The 17,494-nt window shown below is 39.7% G+C and overlaps 2 protein-coding genes across 3 annotated transcripts in view; both read right to left on the bottom strand.

Moving 5' to 3' along the window:
- Positions 1-17,494, bottom strand: part of LOC128666737 (zinc finger protein 713) — a 143,923-nt gene that overhangs the window by 25,548 nt on the left and 100,881 nt on the right. The window lies entirely within an intron of this gene.
- LOC128666735 (major facilitator superfamily domain-containing protein 6-like) lies at positions 8,997-11,443 on the bottom strand. Its single transcript, XM_053721489.1, is given in 2 exon segments — positions 8,997-10,158; positions 10,161-11,443. Coding segments are annotated over 2 exon segments (2,064 nt in total). The 5' UTR covers positions 11,206-11,443; the 3' UTR covers positions 8,997-9,139.

Genomic DNA, 17,494 nt, shown 5'->3' on the forward strand with positions numbered 1-17,494 from the left:
ATTCCAAATTGGGTTCCTGAAGGGGCTAACGCAAGGTACCCCACTCTAATACTTGTACAGGGGACAGGATGCATAAAAATCAGTAACACATGTACTCCAAGTATTGTGCAAAGAAACCCCATAATAGTGATAAGGTAATTATTGAGGCAAAATAACTATATGTATATGGGTATTACCAAGCAAACATAACTAAACAATAAACTGGCAAAGTGTAAAGATGACTACAGGGGCTTAGTCAGGAGAGCATGCTCTAACCAACACCAGACTTGTGAGACTATAGTCCCTTGTTCCACATATTATGTGAATAGTAAAGCAAGTCTGAGAACTCAGTACCCGGACCAGGTGTCTAGGCATATAAGCATTGTAGAGGCATAGCAGAAAGCTAGATACCTCAAATTGTTACGAGTCCCTGTACAGAGTCCCAAACCCACAAGTGTTTCTCCCATTCTAAGCACTCGATCCATGTCCAGACTAGCCAATCCCCTTTCTGAGACCGTATGGGATCGCCACCTCCAGGCTCCATGTGCTGCCGTAGAACGTCAGGAAAGCTAGTGATGACCGTCTGGGTGAGTTGGGCCTATTCTTTTGTAGCGCTGGAGAAGTGCTCAGCTTGCGTGGTGAAGGCCATAAGGGTGCTGTTTTGAGTTGTGGAACGCCGACAATCAGGAAGTGTCCCCCGTGTGTTCCCATCTGGTACGGGGTACATGCTTTGCCAGTCAGGACATTGCCATATGCCTCACCTTCATGCACTACTGACTCCCGACACCCAGGAGAGGAAACATGCTGCACGGCGGCAGCCGCACCAGACAATGGCCGCGCCGGACACCAGTCCCCGCACGCTCCGGCGGTGAGACCCGAGGGAGGTCAACTCTGTGAGAGCCGGCAAGTGCAGCTCCCAGGGCGCTGTCAAAATCCCTCTGGTGCTGTTCAAGTAAGGAGCAGAGTTTGGCGAGAATATAAGCCGTTGCATAGGTAGTCCAGTTATTGAGATGTAAGGTGTACCTTGTAGGGGATAGCTAAATCAAGGTATTAACTAAAAGTTCCAAATTGAGCTCTGGAGCTCCTCTGAATTGCGTCCTGCCATTGCAAAAGTTCGCTCCGCCCCCCCAGGGGATTGGAGAATTTAACCTATGAGGAGAGGCTAGCCAAACTGGGTCTGTTTTCTTTAGAAAAAAGGCGCTTAAGAGGTGACATGATTACTTTATATAAATATATTCAAGGCCCATATACAGAGATGGCAGAAGCGCTGTTTATTCCAAGAAAATTGTTTGTGACCAGAGGTCACAATTTAAGGTTGGAGGAAAGGAGATTTAATCTCCTGCAACGGAAGTTTTTTCACTGTAAGAGCAATAAAATTTTGGAACTCATTACCAAAGGAGGTAGTGAATGCCAATACCCTAGATACATTTAAAAATTATTTGGATACATTTCTGTCTATAAACAAAATTCATGGATATGATTGCTAGTATTAAATGGGTCACCTTTTAGTGGGATTATTTAATCTTAATTGGAGCTTTTTGTATATATTTTAGATTTGTATAGGTTGAACTCGATGGACTTCGGTCTTTTTTCAACCTCTTCTACTATGTTACTATGTTACTAAATTACAACAAAAAACAAACACTAAGTTACCAAAAAAGCAAACACTATATTACTAAAAATAACAAACCAAATTATCAAAAATATTTTTTTACACCTAATCTATAAGCCCTATCAAAATAAAAAAGCCCCCCCAAAATAAAATAAAACCTAGCCTACAATAAACTGCCAATAGCCCTTAAAAAGGCCTTTTGCGGGGCATTACCCCAAAGAAATCAGCTCTTTTACCTGTAAAAAAAAATACAAACAACCCCCAACAGTAAACCCCACCACCCAACCAACCCCCCCAAATAAAAAAAAATATCTAAAATAACCTAAGCTACCCATTGCCCTGGAAAGGGCATTTGTATGGGCATTGCCCTTAAAAGGGCATTTAGTTCTTATACTTCCCAGACCCTAATCTTACAATAAAACCCACCCAAAAAACCCTTAAAGAAACCTAACACTAACCCCCGATGATCCACTTACAGCCACCTTTGATGGCGTCACTTGCATACAAGCTCCAGTGTACTGCGGAGACCATATGAAAAGGATGCTCTGCGCCGGATGTCTTCAGGATGGACCCGCTCCGCGCCGGATGGATGAAGATAGAAGATGCCGTCTGGATGAAGACTTCTTGCTACCTGGATGAGGCTTCGCCGGCTGGATGAAGATAGAAGAGGCCGCCTGGATGAAGACTTCTTGCCGCATGGATGATGACTTCTCCGGCTGGATGGATCCTTCAAGCGGGACTTCAAGAACTGTAAGTGGATCGTCAGGGGTTAGTGTTAGGTTTTTTTAAGGGTTTTTTTGGGTGGGTTTTTATTTTTAGATTAGGGTCTGGGCAGTAAAAGAGCTAAATGCCCATACAAATGCCCTTTTCAGGGCAATGGTTAGCTTAGGTTATTTTAGATAGTTATTTTATTGGGTGGGGGGGTTGGTTGGGTGGGTGGTGGGTTTTACTGTTGGGGGTTGTTTGTATTTTTTTTACAGGTAAAAGAGCTGATATCTTTGGGGCAATGCCCCACAAAAGGCCCTTTTAAGGGCAATTGGTAGTTTATTGTAGGCTAGGGTTTTTTTATTTTGGGGGGGCTTTTTTATTTTGATAGGGCTATTAGATTAGGTGTAAATGTTTGTATTTTTGATAATTTGGTTTGTTATTTTTAGTAATTTAGTTTTTGTACTTTAGGACTTTGTAATAATGTTTTTTTTTTGTTTTTTTTTTCTTAGTGAATAGTTATATTTATTTAAACGTTTGTATACACAGATACTGTTTTGTAAGAACATTCTCACATATTTCAACATATTTGTTCTGTTTACAAAAAACATAACATCTTTATTGAACAAGAATAACAATCTTAACGTTAAACAGTTTTACTTTTCTAACATAAATAGCCTATTTTACAGGCACTTACAGTGTAAAGCTTTTATTTCTGATCCATATAGAGATCAATTACAACATGACATTTTTTTTTCAGATTCAGCTAACATGAACAAGCATTAATAAGTTACCAATAAAATATATCCTTATACATGAATGATAATATTCAGCAATGTTTACTGCATTTTAACAGAAATATGTTGGAATACTTGTCTTTTTCTATGGTAACTCGTCCTCTTTTAGGAACATTGAAGTGAATACTGACACTAACACATCAAAGGGACACTGAACCCAAACATCTTCCTTCGTGACTCAGATAGACCATGCAATTCCAAGCAACTCTCCAACCCATTCCCACCATCAAATTGTCTCTATTCTCTTGGTATCTTTATCCGAAAGCAAGAATGTAAGTTTAGATGCCGGCCCATTTTTGGTGAACAACCTGGGTTGTCCTTGCTGATTGGACAGCACCAATAAACAAGTGCTGTCCAAGGTGCTGAACCAACAATTGGCTGGCTCCTTAGCCTAGATGCCTTCTTTTTCAAATAAAGACAGCAAGAGAACGAAGAAAAACCGACAATAGGAGTAAATCAGAAAGCCGCCCAAAACCGCATGCTCTCTATGAACCACAAAATAAAAAAAATTGGGCTCAGTGTCTCTTCAATTATGGATACAAAACACTTCAATTTGAATGCAATGTTAAAATGTCTATACGATTTTATAGTTTTGTCTATGTATGTAAAGTTTCTTACTTCATCATTTAGCATAGCAGGATTTACCTATGAGAATTACCCCAGGTTGAGGTTGGTGGCTAGAATGAGGGCATTTATTAGTTCAAATAAAGGAAACAGTTCTACCAGTTTGGAAAGTTTGATGAATGTTTTTACAGCAGTGAGTGAAGAAACAGGATCTGCCACCAGAAACTATGATTAAACAACTGGGTGAGAAAAAGAGGAAAATCCAAGAAAATGAAATTGTCATTCTGTGAAAGACTTGAATAAAAGGAGGACTAATTATTCAGTTTGTACAAAGGTACATAGTGATATCCAGCCTGTTGTGTTTGGCGCATTCTCATACATCACAAAAGAGAGAAGTTGAAAACAACATAAAATAGTTTTATTTAAGTCTATGGCTCTAAGAACCTAGACCACTGGATTCCAAACCCGCCCCCAGGCCTCCCCAACAGGCCAGGCCTTCAGGATGACCTTGGATGAGAGCAGGTAAAACAACTAGCTGATTATTTCACCTGTGCTCCAGTTCAGATATCCACAAAATGTGGCCTGCCGGGGAGGCCCGAGGACAGGCCCGAAAACCAGTGACCCAAACTAATGAAGGGACTATTGACAGCACTAGCAAAGACAGAAAAACCTCAGAACAAAATAGGATATAATTCAAGTATTGAAAATGAGTTTCTATGGAAATGTCCATATTATTTAAAGCATAGAAACAAAATTTTATTTTTTTTAACCTAAATTTGCTCCAGAATAGATCAACATGTGAACTTAAAGGGACAGTAAACACCTTGTAATTGCAAAAAAAAAGTACTGTCTTGCTCTAGAGTAACAGCCAAGTTTAAACATTTTAACCAAATTAACATCTTGTCTGCTTCAATTTCTTTTCTATAGGAAAAATCCACCTGTCACTTAGGAACCAATCCAAGCTTAAATGTACAAACAAGTCTAGCCACAGTCACGTGTTTTCGGCGACTCATTTGCTAAACAAAAGCAGAACATAGCCGCGGGTAGCGGCATTCAGCTCCCATCAATGCTGGATTCACTTTTAAAGTACAACACACAAAGATATGTGCAAAAACAGATCCCAGTGTGTTGCACTTTCACGCAAACAAATCCAGCCTTGAAAAGAGATAAACGCCGCCAACAGCAGCCACACTCTGCACCTGTTCAGCTGTTGAACATGTGTCTAGTCATTATATTAGTATATAGTGCATTGTTTTGCAGTTGTTATCAGTTATTAGTTTAAGCTAATTAGGGAACAATATGTTTCGCGGTTAGCCTAGAGAAGTGTGCAGTGTGTATTTCCAGGTCTAAATATAAGAAAATCCACAGTTTTCAGAGCTGAATAACATGAAGAGGGAGTTAAAATAAATAGGGAGAAGTGTGATGCAAGAAAACATTTTCTTTTATATTTTATTAAGTTATTTACTGTCATTGTAATACCTTATACAGATTTATTCAGGAGTGATGACAAAATGACCACAGCAACTTGACCACTAAAGCATTTGCCACCACAGGCTTGAGGGGCAACTAAACGGAAGGTAAGAAACGAATATTCTAGTAGCAGAAAAATATTTAAATATATAAACAGCATAATGGGAGGGGATACCTTATGGAGTTCAAACAGGCAGGGCCAAATTACCAAATTACTTTATAAATATTTGGATGATCTTCTTTTCAAATAAATATCAAAATGATAGCTGTATTTTCAAAATAATGGAATAAAAGATCAGTTAGCTAAAGCAAAACAAAAAACAACCCCTGAAGGTCAGCAACTCCAGCTACCATGTAACTCCAATAAAATGTTATAATACGCACTAATGGTGGTAAACGTGCACGTGTCAATTACCCACAAAGAGTGCATACTTTTCGGGTTCCAGACTTCACTACACCTACAACTGTAACCTGGTGCAAACTGAATCATATCTGCAATTCAACTACACATCATTATTTTTTACATGTGTTGAAAGTATGGCACAGCCAATAACTACTAATCCCTTTGGGAAGAACTACAGAAAATGATTTATGGCTATAAACATGGACAATATTTTCCCTCAATTTATAGCTAAGAAAATATCTGATGCATAAAAAACATCAAACCTAAAACCCACAGTGCCCCTGAGGACAGAAGAGGAACTAAACAATGCACCAGGATAATCCTTTAAATCTCATGGAATGGGTTTGCTCTGTTTGTGACCATCAGCCTGGAAACAGGACTCTCATTTGCAAAATGGCTTCTGCTGCATGTTTACATAACCTTTTGAGGTAATCTGCCTGCAAATTAGTGACTGTGACAGAGTCTATTGTTTCATCTTATGTTTGATTGTGAAATGCTATTTATGTCATTTACAGCACTAATATATATTGTATGAATTTTAAATACAATTTTTTTTGCCAAAAAGAAAAAAACAAACATATTTTGTCAAAATAAAAACAAACCAATATAAAGAGCGGTAATATTGTCATTTAAATCTGCTAAAGAGACACAGGTTGTGGTGTTTTGCATTAAAGAGACAGAGGTCATGGTATTGAGAATTTCTTAAACACTTTGTAGTTTTACTATAACATTGCTATACATTAATTTAAAGAAAGGCACTTTTTTACATGCAGTTTTTTAGGCTTAAAAAGATGTACCAAAGGTGATAGAATTAGTTAAAATAATTCAACTACAATAGAAATGTTTTCAGAACAAATCCATTTTGTGAACTGCTTTTGTTTAAAATGTTAAAGTGACTTCATCATCAGTACTGATCATGCATTTGAAAGCAGAGGTAATATAATTAAGCTGAATTCTATGTCTACAGTCTTACAGTTGGGCACATTTTTAAAATAATAAAATATAGTATAGGATACATAAGTACTGTCTAAATGTAAGGTATGAACCAAAAAAGGCCTTGCAGTAGATTATACCAAATGTGTTTAATGAAAATAGTCCACCTACCCATAGCAGGTTTTACCTTCCAAAAGCACAGATTATTAGTCAATTTAGCCCACTACCTCACTATAGCTTAGTGTGGATAGGAGAAAAAAAAGACTATAAAGATATATAAAGATTATAGGCTATTTAAATAAAGCACTAGGTCTGGATAAAATGTGCATATTCAGTGAAACACCCTGCATGGTTTATGCCATTTTTCGGAGAGTTAGCTGCAAAATAGGTCATGCATGTCAATTGCAAATTGTATCTACACCTAATGATTTATTTTAATAGCCTATAATAATTTTGGAGTATAATGCCCCTTTAAGCCAAACAATGTCTCAAAATAAACTTAACTACTTTCTGATAAGATTAGGACCTGTTCAGTGCACATCATCAGTATCTACCTAGTTAACAGGTGAACATAGGTATCCAACACTTGCTGAGATAGCAATTGATTGGTGAAACACCTCCTGTCATCTCTGCAGTCTAAACAAGCTGATTATAAAACTGTACACATTATGTGAGTGATCATTTATTGATTCTGCTCTTTAGTACAATGTACCTTTAAGTCTGCAATTAAACTTAAAAATAAGTCATACCAATAAAATGATATTAATAAAAATGTATAATAAGGATAAAAAACATCTCTGTTCAATATTTAAAAAACAAAAACTTAATTTTGAATTCTTGTATAAGGTTTCTTTTTTGTTAGGTAACAGTATAAGCATACACTTAAAGTGATGGTACACTTTAAAATTAGGTCTGGAATCTAAGCAACATTGTACAGAGACTTTATTCGATCACCTCCAATAAAGATGCCCTACAACCTACCTTCCAATCTAGCAGTGCCATTCTAATACCCCGTGCTCCGGCTGCCCACTTCAAAGCTGATATTTTTCTCAGCTAACAGCTTGAACGGCTCTTCAATCAGCGCTGTAACTACAAAAAAAGTGCAGTACGAATAGAGTGCCTATTGGAGAACAGCTCAAACCGACAGCCCACAAAAATCTGAGTTTAAAAAATAAGCTGCAGCACATCTTCACCAGAAGTGACCAACAAAAGTCCACCCAAAACATCACCTAGATTCCGAGCCATGACCTTAAAAAATGTATAGTTTACCATCACTTTAAACTAATTAAAATACTTTTTATGCATTTGTCTGCTAGCAAACAATTGTGGAGCTATTGAACATGTTTTTTTTTGCTTTTTTTGTGTTAAGAATCAAATTTAACAACAAATCTTCAGTTACATGAACAGTGTAAAAAAAGGAAACAATGAATTATTTTATAATAAACTGTGATCACTAAGCATTGAAGTGTCAAAATCTTACCAAGCTATTTTTTAATATAAACAATCTCTTCATATATTCTTTAGGATTCAAAGCTAAAACAGTTTTTTTTCTCGTGACTTGTGAAAGGACACATTGGGGCATATGTATCAATGTGCGAGCGGACATGACACGAAGTAGCGCATCATGTCCGCTGCACATCGACAAATGCAGACAGCATACGCCGTCTGCATTTATCATTGCACCAGCAGGGGGTGTCAATCAACCCGAACGTATTCGATCGGGTTGTTTTCTGTCCGCCGCCTCAGAGCAGGTCTTTAGACCGCAGCTTCATAACTTCTTGATAACTTCTGTTTCCATACGGAGCTTGCTAAATATGCCCCAATGTCCAGTCATTGAATTGCTAATATTAGGCACATCTCATTTACATTCTTCAATATATAAATTAAAGTAATATCAGAAAACTCTAGTTTTCCCATATTTAACATGGGACTTTAATACTAAAAAAGCAAATAGTAATAATTTAACAGCAATATGTTATTCTCTATAACATATTTTATTTAACTAAAATGTAAACTATTTAATGTATTTTTGTTTAAACAAAAGTTTATACTTACAGATAGTGTAAGGCAGAGGCAATGTTATTTATATATAAAGTATGTGTGAGTTTCTGTCTCACATCTATGAAAATCACATAGCTGTATTCATTTTGCAAGTAGATTATGTTCTGGGATTGATTCATCAACTACTTACTAAAGAGATAGAAAGACCAAAAAGCTACTAAATCAATCCTTGTTTAGACTTTTCATAAAAAGCTACTCCATTTTATTTTACAATTAAGAGAGTATTTTATAATACTTTCAAGTACTATTCATGCAGTTCCAAAATGTTCAAAAGACCAGTTTTTATTTGCAAATTATTCTTTGTGTACTCTATGTAATATGTATTTGTTTTAAATACACTGCAATGCATGTAGCTATATATATATATATATATATATATATATATATATATATATATATATATATATACACACATATATATATACATAGGCACTGCTATTTATAAGCTTTTTGTTTTTTTACCTCAAATCCAATTCTAAAATCAGTGTTGAGTATGAAAAAGAAAAAAAAAGCAATTCCAATTATTAAGGGTATTTCAAATACAGGATAATATTGCAGTACTCATATTTCCTAATATGTATACATTTTATTATATGTTTTCTCCTATTGAACCAACTATCTGGCAGTTGAAATGTTAAAAGTTCCTATAGTGTATAATAAATTGTTTTCTTCTAGAAGTTTAGGCTCGATTCTGGGCATGATATTATCAGAATGCTGTGGTACCAAGTCAATCGTTGCTATGGGAACTGGACTGGAAGGGACAGGGATTCTTTCCGCCAACATTGATGCATCTTTTCCCTTCTGGGGTACTGCTAACCACTGGATCAAAGCAAAGAGGAGAAGGATCACTAGTGAAGCCATTCCAATCCCCCGGAATGTTTCTGCAGCACCAAAGGCGTTCACCAAGACTCCACCTATCATAGCACCACAGCCTCTGCCAAGCCCTAGATGTAGGCCTTGAAGAATACCCTGAGCAGACGTCCGTAATGCAGGAGGGACTGCAGCACTTAGGTATGAAATACAAGCTGCCCATATTGCCGCATGGGTTACACCTTGTAGAACTTCCATTGGTAGAACAGTCCAGGCAATATCCATGTAGGAGATATATAGGTAGCGTGCAGTATTGCAGGCAAGGCCAATATACAGTACCCTGATGTGACCAACCAGCTCAATCAGCTTGTGACTGAAGAAGTAAGCAGTGAGCTCTGACACGTGACTCAATACAGAGCAGACCCCAAAAAGAGTTGTGGTTCCATTAAGATCCTCTAGATGCCAGAATAAAAAGGTGAACACATATCCATAGCCAAACCCCATGAACCAGGCCACAAAGAGGACCGATCCATACTGCACAGTGAAAAACATCTTAACCAGATCACGAAACTTAAAGTGTTGGTTTATGCCCTCTTGTTCTCTAGCTCCGTTCTGACTTTGTGGAGACTCAAGTTGAGAATTGGTTTCCACTGGTGAAATCTCTACGTCATCCCTTCTATCTTCTTCTTGTTTTAAGTGATGGTAGTAGAAACGAAACTGTGTAGAAACTATAAGTGCTACGGACATCAGGACACCAAATACAATAAAGGCAATGCGGTAGTTTTTATACTCAGGAGCTTTGCAGCCAGCACCAGTGATTAACATTCTATGCTAGTGTGGTCAATTCCAATACCCACAGACAACATGGCTAACCCCCATCCAAGGGAGCCCCACATCCTTTGCAAACCATAACGATCCCTGTGCTTTCCCAAGTATTGAAGTGTCACTGTGTCCACAATAGTCACTGCCGGGGCACTAAAAAACTCTCCAATAATAACAACCAACAAGATCAAAAGGAATATTGTTTCTACATCCTCTGGATCAGATACCAAGCTGTACAAATCAGCAGGGGGACTCTGGGATGTGGTGGTGGTGGTAGTGACTAAAGACGTTGTTATTACAGAAGTGGTAGATTCTTTCCCAGTTTGGTTATTAATGCTGTCATTCTGTGCATCTCGAACTAAGCGATGTAAGAACATTAACTCTTCATTATCGAATGTTAATTCAGAGTTAGTGGGAGAATCAGCTTCCCATGTAAGAGTTTGTTCCAAATTTAGATCTCTTTTCCGTTTTGCCACGGTGATACTTTGTGTAGAGGTAAGTGGCAGCTTTGTAGTCAACGGTAAGCTTGAGTTAGTTGGCTGCACAGGTACTGGATTCTTGAGCACACACATTAATCCAGCTGGTTTCACAAACCCGATCCCTAAATTGAATAAAACCCAACATAAAACTGAGAAGAGTAAAACTATCTTTCCTTTTTTAAAACGGTCAGCTATCACGCCCCAGAACGGGGCACTGCAGAACTCAATAAAATATCTAATGCCTACTAGCAATCCACTCTGGGTAGGAGTCATGCCCAACTGTTTATAATATACAGGCAGAAGTGGATAGAGGGATCCATATGCAGAGTAAAAGAAGAAATAGAAGACTTTAGAAATGAGAAGGTCATTATTGATTTTAACACAGTGTTTTTCTAGCCAGTCCATATCTGGGTCTGAACTAGGCATTTGCGGAAGCTCTTGGGAAGCTTCATTGGGCCTATCTTGGTTATGCTCCACAGAGATGCCATTAAAAGGATCAGCAAGGACATACTTTCTCTTCTGTTCTTCCTCATCCTCAGTTAATATGGCAACTTTATCCCCAGTTGCCATGGTGCCAAGGATGTTATCTTCAGCAACACCCCAGCTTGGTGATACAACGATTCTTCACAAGTAGCAGCATGTAGCTGGTACCCTGACTACTCTGTCCCCCGCCGATTCATTGCAGCAGCCCCTTGTCCTGTGGTTTCACCATCTCTGCAAGTGCCGTGTCAGAGAGATCTAAGTCATACCTGAGATCACCCAGTGAGCATTACTGATCTGACCAGTTTCATTTAATTCCCCACTCCCAGTGTAACTGCTATACCGGGCTGCAGGTGAAGTCGTAATAATGTTTAATTGTAGATTTAAATAATTTTAGTAGGGTTAGGTTTTTTAATATGTAATTTATTTAATTTAATTGGTAGTTTAATTTAATTTTAGTATAATAGGGTAGGTTAATTAATAGTTTAAAAACATAATTTATGCTTACCTGATAAATTCCTTTCTTCTGTAGTGTGATCAGTCCACGGGTCATCATTACTTCTGGGATATTACTCCTCCCCAACAGGAAGTGCAAGAGGATTCACCCAGCAGAGCTGCATATAGCTCCTCCCCTCTACGTCACTCCCAGTCATTCGACCAAGGACCAACGAGAAAGGAAAAGCCAAGGGTGAAGTGGTGACTGGAGTATAAATTAAAAAATATTTACCTGCCTTAAAAACAGGGCGGGCCGTGGACTGATCACACTACAGAAGAAAGGAATTTATCAGGTAAGCATAAATTATGTTTTCTTCTGTTAAGTGTGATCAGTCCACGGGTCATCATTACTTCTGGGATACCAATACCAAAGCAAAAGTACACGGATGACGGGAGGGATAGGCAGGCTCTTTATACAGAAGGAACCACTGCCTGAAGAACCTTTCTCCCAAAAATAGCCTCAGATGAAGCAAAAGTGTCAAATTTGTAAAATTTGGAAAAAGTATGAAGCGAAGACCAAGTTGCAGCCTTGCAAATCTGTTCAACAGAGGCCTCATTCTTGAAGGCCCAAGTGGAAGCCACAGCTCTAGTAGAATGAGCTGTAATTCTTTCAGGAGGCTGCTGTCCAGCAGTCTCATAAGCTAAACGAATTATGCTACGAAGCCAAAAAGAAAGAGAGGTAGCGGAAGCTTTTTGACCTCTCCTCTGCCCAGAGTAAATGACAAACAGAGAAGACGTTTGTCGAAATTCCTTAGTTGCCTGTAAGTAAAATTTTAGAGCACGGACTACATCCAGGTTGTGCAGTAGACGTTCCTTCTTTGAAGAAGGATTTGGGCATAAAGAAGGAACAACAATCTCTTGATTGATATTCCTGTTAGTAACTACCTTAGGTAAGAACCCAGGTTTAGTACGCAGGACTACCTTATCCGAATGAAAAATCAAATAAGGAGAATCACAATGTAAGGCTGATAATTCAGAGACTCTTCGAGCCGAGGAAATAGCCATTAAAAATAGAACTTTCCAAGATAACAACTTTATATCAATGGAATGAAGGGGTTCAAACGGAACGCCCTGTAAAACATTAAGAACAAGGTTTAAACTCCATGGTGGAGCAACAGTTTTAAACACAGGCTTAATCCTGGCCAAAGCCTGACAAAAAGCCTGGACGTCAGGAACTTCTGACAGACGTTTGTGTAACAGAATGGACAGAGCTGAGATCTGTCCCTTTAATGAACTAGCAGATAAACCCTTTTCTAAACCTTCTTGTAGAAAAGACAATATCCTAGGAATCCTAACCTTACTCCAAGAGTAACCTTTGGATTCACACCAATATAGGTATTTACGCCATATCTTATGGTAAATCTTTCTGGTAACAGGTTTCCTAGCCTGTATTAAGGTATCAATAACTGACTCAGAAAACCCACGTCTTGATAAAATCAAGCGTTCAATTTCCAAGCAGTCAGCTTCAGAGAAGTTAGATTTTGATGTTTGAAGGGACCCTGAATCAGAAGGTCCTGTTTCAGAGGTAGAGACCAAGGTGGACAGGATGACATGTCCACCAGGTCTGCATACCAAGTCCTGCGTGGCCACGCAGGTGCTATTAGAATCACTGATGCTCTCTCTTGTTTGATTCTGGCAATCAATCGAGGAAGCAACGGGAAGGGTGGAAACACGTAAGCCATCCTGAAGTCCCAAGGTGCTGTCAGAGCATCTATCAGGACTGCTCCTGGATCCCTGGATCTGGACCCGTAACGAGGAAGCTTGGCGTTCTGTCGAGACGCCATGAGATCTATCTCTGGTTTGCCCCAACGTCGAAGTATTTGGGCAAAGACCTCCGGATGAAGTTCCCACTCCCCCGGATGAAAAGTCTGACGACTTAAGAAATCCGCCTCCCAGTTCTCCACTCCCGGGATGTGGATTGCTGACAGGTGGCAAGAGTGAGACTCTGCCCAGCGAATTATCTTTGATACTTCCATCATAGCTAGGGAGCTTCTTGTCCCTCCCTGATGGTTGATGTAAGCTACAGTCGTGATGTTGTCCGACTGAAACCTGATGAACCCCCGAGTTGTCAACTGGGGCCAAGCCAGGAGGGCATTGAGAACTGCTCTCAATTCCAGAATGTTTATTGGCAGGAGACTCTCCTCCTGACTCCATTGTCCCTGAGCCTTCAAAGAATTCCAGACGGCACCCCAACCTAGAAGGCTGGCGTCTGTTGTTACAATTGTCCAGTCTGGTCTGCTGAATGGCATCCCCCTGGACAGATGTGGCCGAGAAAGCCACCATAGAAGAGAATTTCTGGTCTCTTGATCCAGATTCAGAGAAGGGGATAAGTCTGAGTAATCCCCATTCCACTGACTTAGCATGCACAGTTGCAGTGGTCTGAGGTGTAAGCGTGCAAAGGGTACTATGTCCATTGCCGCTACCATTAAGCCGATTACCTCCATGCATTGAGCCACTGACGGGTGTTGAATGGAATGAAGGGTGCGGCAAGCACTTTGAAGTCTTGTTAGCCTGTCCTCTGTCAGGTAAATCTTCATTTCTACAGAATCTATAAGAGTCCCCAGGAAGGGAACTCTTGTGAGTGGAACGAGTGAACTTTTCTTTTCGTTCACCTTCCATCCATGTGACCTTAGAAATGCCAGCACTAACTCTGTATGAGACTTGGCAGTTTGAAAGCTTGAAGCTTGTATCAGAATGTCGTCTAGGTATGGAGCTACCGAGATTCCCCGCGGTCTTAGTACCGCCAGAAGAGCACCCAGAACCTTTGTGAAGATTCTTGGAGCTGTAGCCAATCCGAATGGAAGAGCCACAAACTGGTAATGCCTGTCTAGGAAGGCAAACCTTAGGTACCGATAATGATCTTTGTGAATCGGTATGTGAAGGTAAGCATCTTTTAAATCTACAGTGGTCATGTACTGACCCTCTTGGATCATAGGTAAAATTGTCCGAATAGTCTCCATCTTGAACTATGGAACTCTTAGGAATTTGTTTAGGATCTTTAAGTCCAGGATTGGTCTGAAAGTTCCCTCTTTTTTGGGAACCACAAACAAATTTGAGTAAAACCCCTGTCCCTGTTCCGATCGTGGAACTGGATGGATTACTCCCATTAACAAGAGCTCTTGTACGCAGCGTAGAAACGCCTCTTTCTTTGTCTGGATTGTTGACAATCTTGACAGATGAAATCTCTCTCTTGGAGGAGAGTATTTGAAGTCCAGAAGGTATCCCTGAGATATTATCTCTAGCGCCCAGGGATCCTGAACATCTCTTGCCCAAGCCTGGGCGAAGAGAGAAAGTCTGCCCCCCACTAGATCCGATCCCGGATCGGGGGCCCTCAATTCATGCTGTTTTAGGGGCAGTAGCAGGTTTCCTAGTCTGCTTGCCCTTGTTCCAGGACTGGTTAGGTTTCCAGCCTTGTCTGTAGCGAGCAACAGCTCCTTCCTGTTTTGGTGCAGAGGAAGTTGATGCTGCTCCTGCTTTGAAATTACGAAAGGAACGAAAATTAGACTGTCTAGTCTTGGCTTTGGCTTTGTCCTGAGGCAGGGCATGGCCTTTACCTCCTGTAATGTCAGCGATAATCTCTTTCAACCCGGGCCCGAATAAGGTCTGCCCTTTGAAAGGTATATTAAGCAATTTAGACTTAGAAGTAACATCAGCTGACCAGGATTTTAGCCACAGCGCCCTGCGTGCCTGAATGGCGAATCCTGAATTCTTCGCCGTAAGTTTAGTAAGATGTACTACGGCCTCCGAAATGAATGAATTAGCTAGTTTAAGGACTCTAAGCCTGTCCGTAATGTCGTCCAGAGTAGCTGAACCAATGTTCTCTTCCAGAGACTCAATCCAGAATGCCGCTGCAGCCGTGATCGGCGCAATGCATGCAAGGGGTTGCAATATAAAACCTTGTTGAACAAACATTTTCTTAAGGTAACCCTCTAATTTTTTATCCATTGGATCTGAAAAAGCACAGCTATCCTCCACCGGGATAGTGGTACGCTTAGCTAAGGTAGAAACTGCTCCCTCCACCTTAGGGACCGTTTGCCATAAGTCCCTTGTGGTGGCGTCTATTGGAAACATTTTTCTAAATATCGGAGGGGGTGAGAACGGCACACCGGGTCTATCCCACTCCTTAGTAACAATTTCAGTAAGTCTCTTAGGTATAGGAAAAACCTCAGTACTCGTCGGTACCGCAAAATATTTATCCAACCTACACATTTTCTCTGGTATTGCAACTGTGTTACAATCATTCAGAGCCGCTAACACCTCCCCTAGTAATACACGGAGGTTTTCCAGTTTAAATTTAAAATTTGAAATATCTGAATCCAGTCTGTTTGGATCAGAACCGTCACCCACAGAATGAAGCTCTCCGTCCTCATGTTCTGCCACCTGTGACGCAGTGTCTGACATGGCCCTAATATTATCAGCGCACTCTGTTCTCACCCCAGAGTGATCACGCTTACCTCTTAGCTCTGGTAATTTAGCCAAAACCTCAGTCATAACAGTAGCCATATCCTGTAATGTGATTTGTAATGGCCGCCCAGATGTACTCGGCGCTACAATATCACGCACCTCCCTCTGAGCGGGAGATGTAGGTACTGACACGTGAGGCGAGTTAGTCGGCATAACTCTCCCCTCGTTGTTTGGTGAAATTTGTTCAATTTGTACAGATTGACTTTTATTTAAAGTAGCATCAATACAGTTAGTACATAAATTTCTATTGGGCTCCACTTTGGCATTGCAACAAATGACACAGGTATCATCCTCTGAATCAGACATGTTTAACACACTAGCAAATAAACTTGTAACTTGGAAATACAATTCAATTAGAATAATATTAAAACGTACTGTGCCTTTAAGAAGCACAGAAGATCTATGACAGTTGAAAATTAATAAATTGAAACAGTTATAGCCTCAATCCTTGTAAATAACACAACTTTAGCAAAGGTTTAATCCCATTAGCAAAGATAACAAATTCTGAAAGCAGGAAACAAATTACAGAATAAACGTTTTTTATCTCAGTCAAACTATAATTCTCACAGCTCTGCTGAGAGAAATTACCTCCCTCAAAATAAGTTTTGAAGACCCCTGAGCTCTGTAGAGATGAACCGGATCATGCAGGGAATACAATGAGTTGCTGACTGAAATATTTGATGTGTAGTAAAAGCGCCAAAAAACGGCCCCTCCCCCTCACACACAGCAGTGAGGGAGAACAGAAACTGTCAGAAAACAGATTAAGCAACTGCCAAGTGGAAATATAGTGCCCAAACATTTATTCACTCAGTACCTCAGTAAATGAAAACGATTTTACATTCCAGCAAAAACGTTAAACATAATCTCTAGTTATTAAACAGCTTTATGTATTTCTTACAGTGTAATTCTAGTGAAGTACCATTCCCCAGAATACTGAAGTGTAAAGTATACATACATGACATTATATCGGTATGGCAGGATTTTCTCATCAATTCCATTGTCAGAAAATAAAAACTGCTACATACCTCTATGCAGATTCATCTGCCCGCTGTCCCCTGATCTGAAGTTTACCTCTCCTCAGATGGCCGAGAAACAGCAATATGATCTTAACTACTCCGGCTAAAATCATAACAAAAAACTCTGGTAGATTCTTCTTCAAACTCTGCCAGAGAGATAATAACACACTCCGGTGCTATTTTAAAATAACAAACTTTTGATTGAAGATATAAAACTAAGTATAATCACCATAGTCCTCTCACACATCCTATCTAGTCGTTGGGTGCAAGAGAATGACTGGGAGTGACGTAGAGGGGAGGAGCTATATGCAGCTCTGCTGGGTGAATCCTCTTGCACTTCCTGTTGGGGAGGAGTAATATCCCAGAAGTAATGATGACCCGTGGACTGATCACACTTAACAGAA

This window comes from Bombina bombina, chromosome 7 (genome assembly GCF_027579735.1).
Source record: "Bombina bombina isolate aBomBom1 chromosome 7, aBomBom1.pri, whole genome shotgun sequence".
Taxonomy (NCBI): Eukaryota; Metazoa; Chordata; class Amphibia; order Anura; family Bombinatoridae; genus Bombina; species Bombina bombina.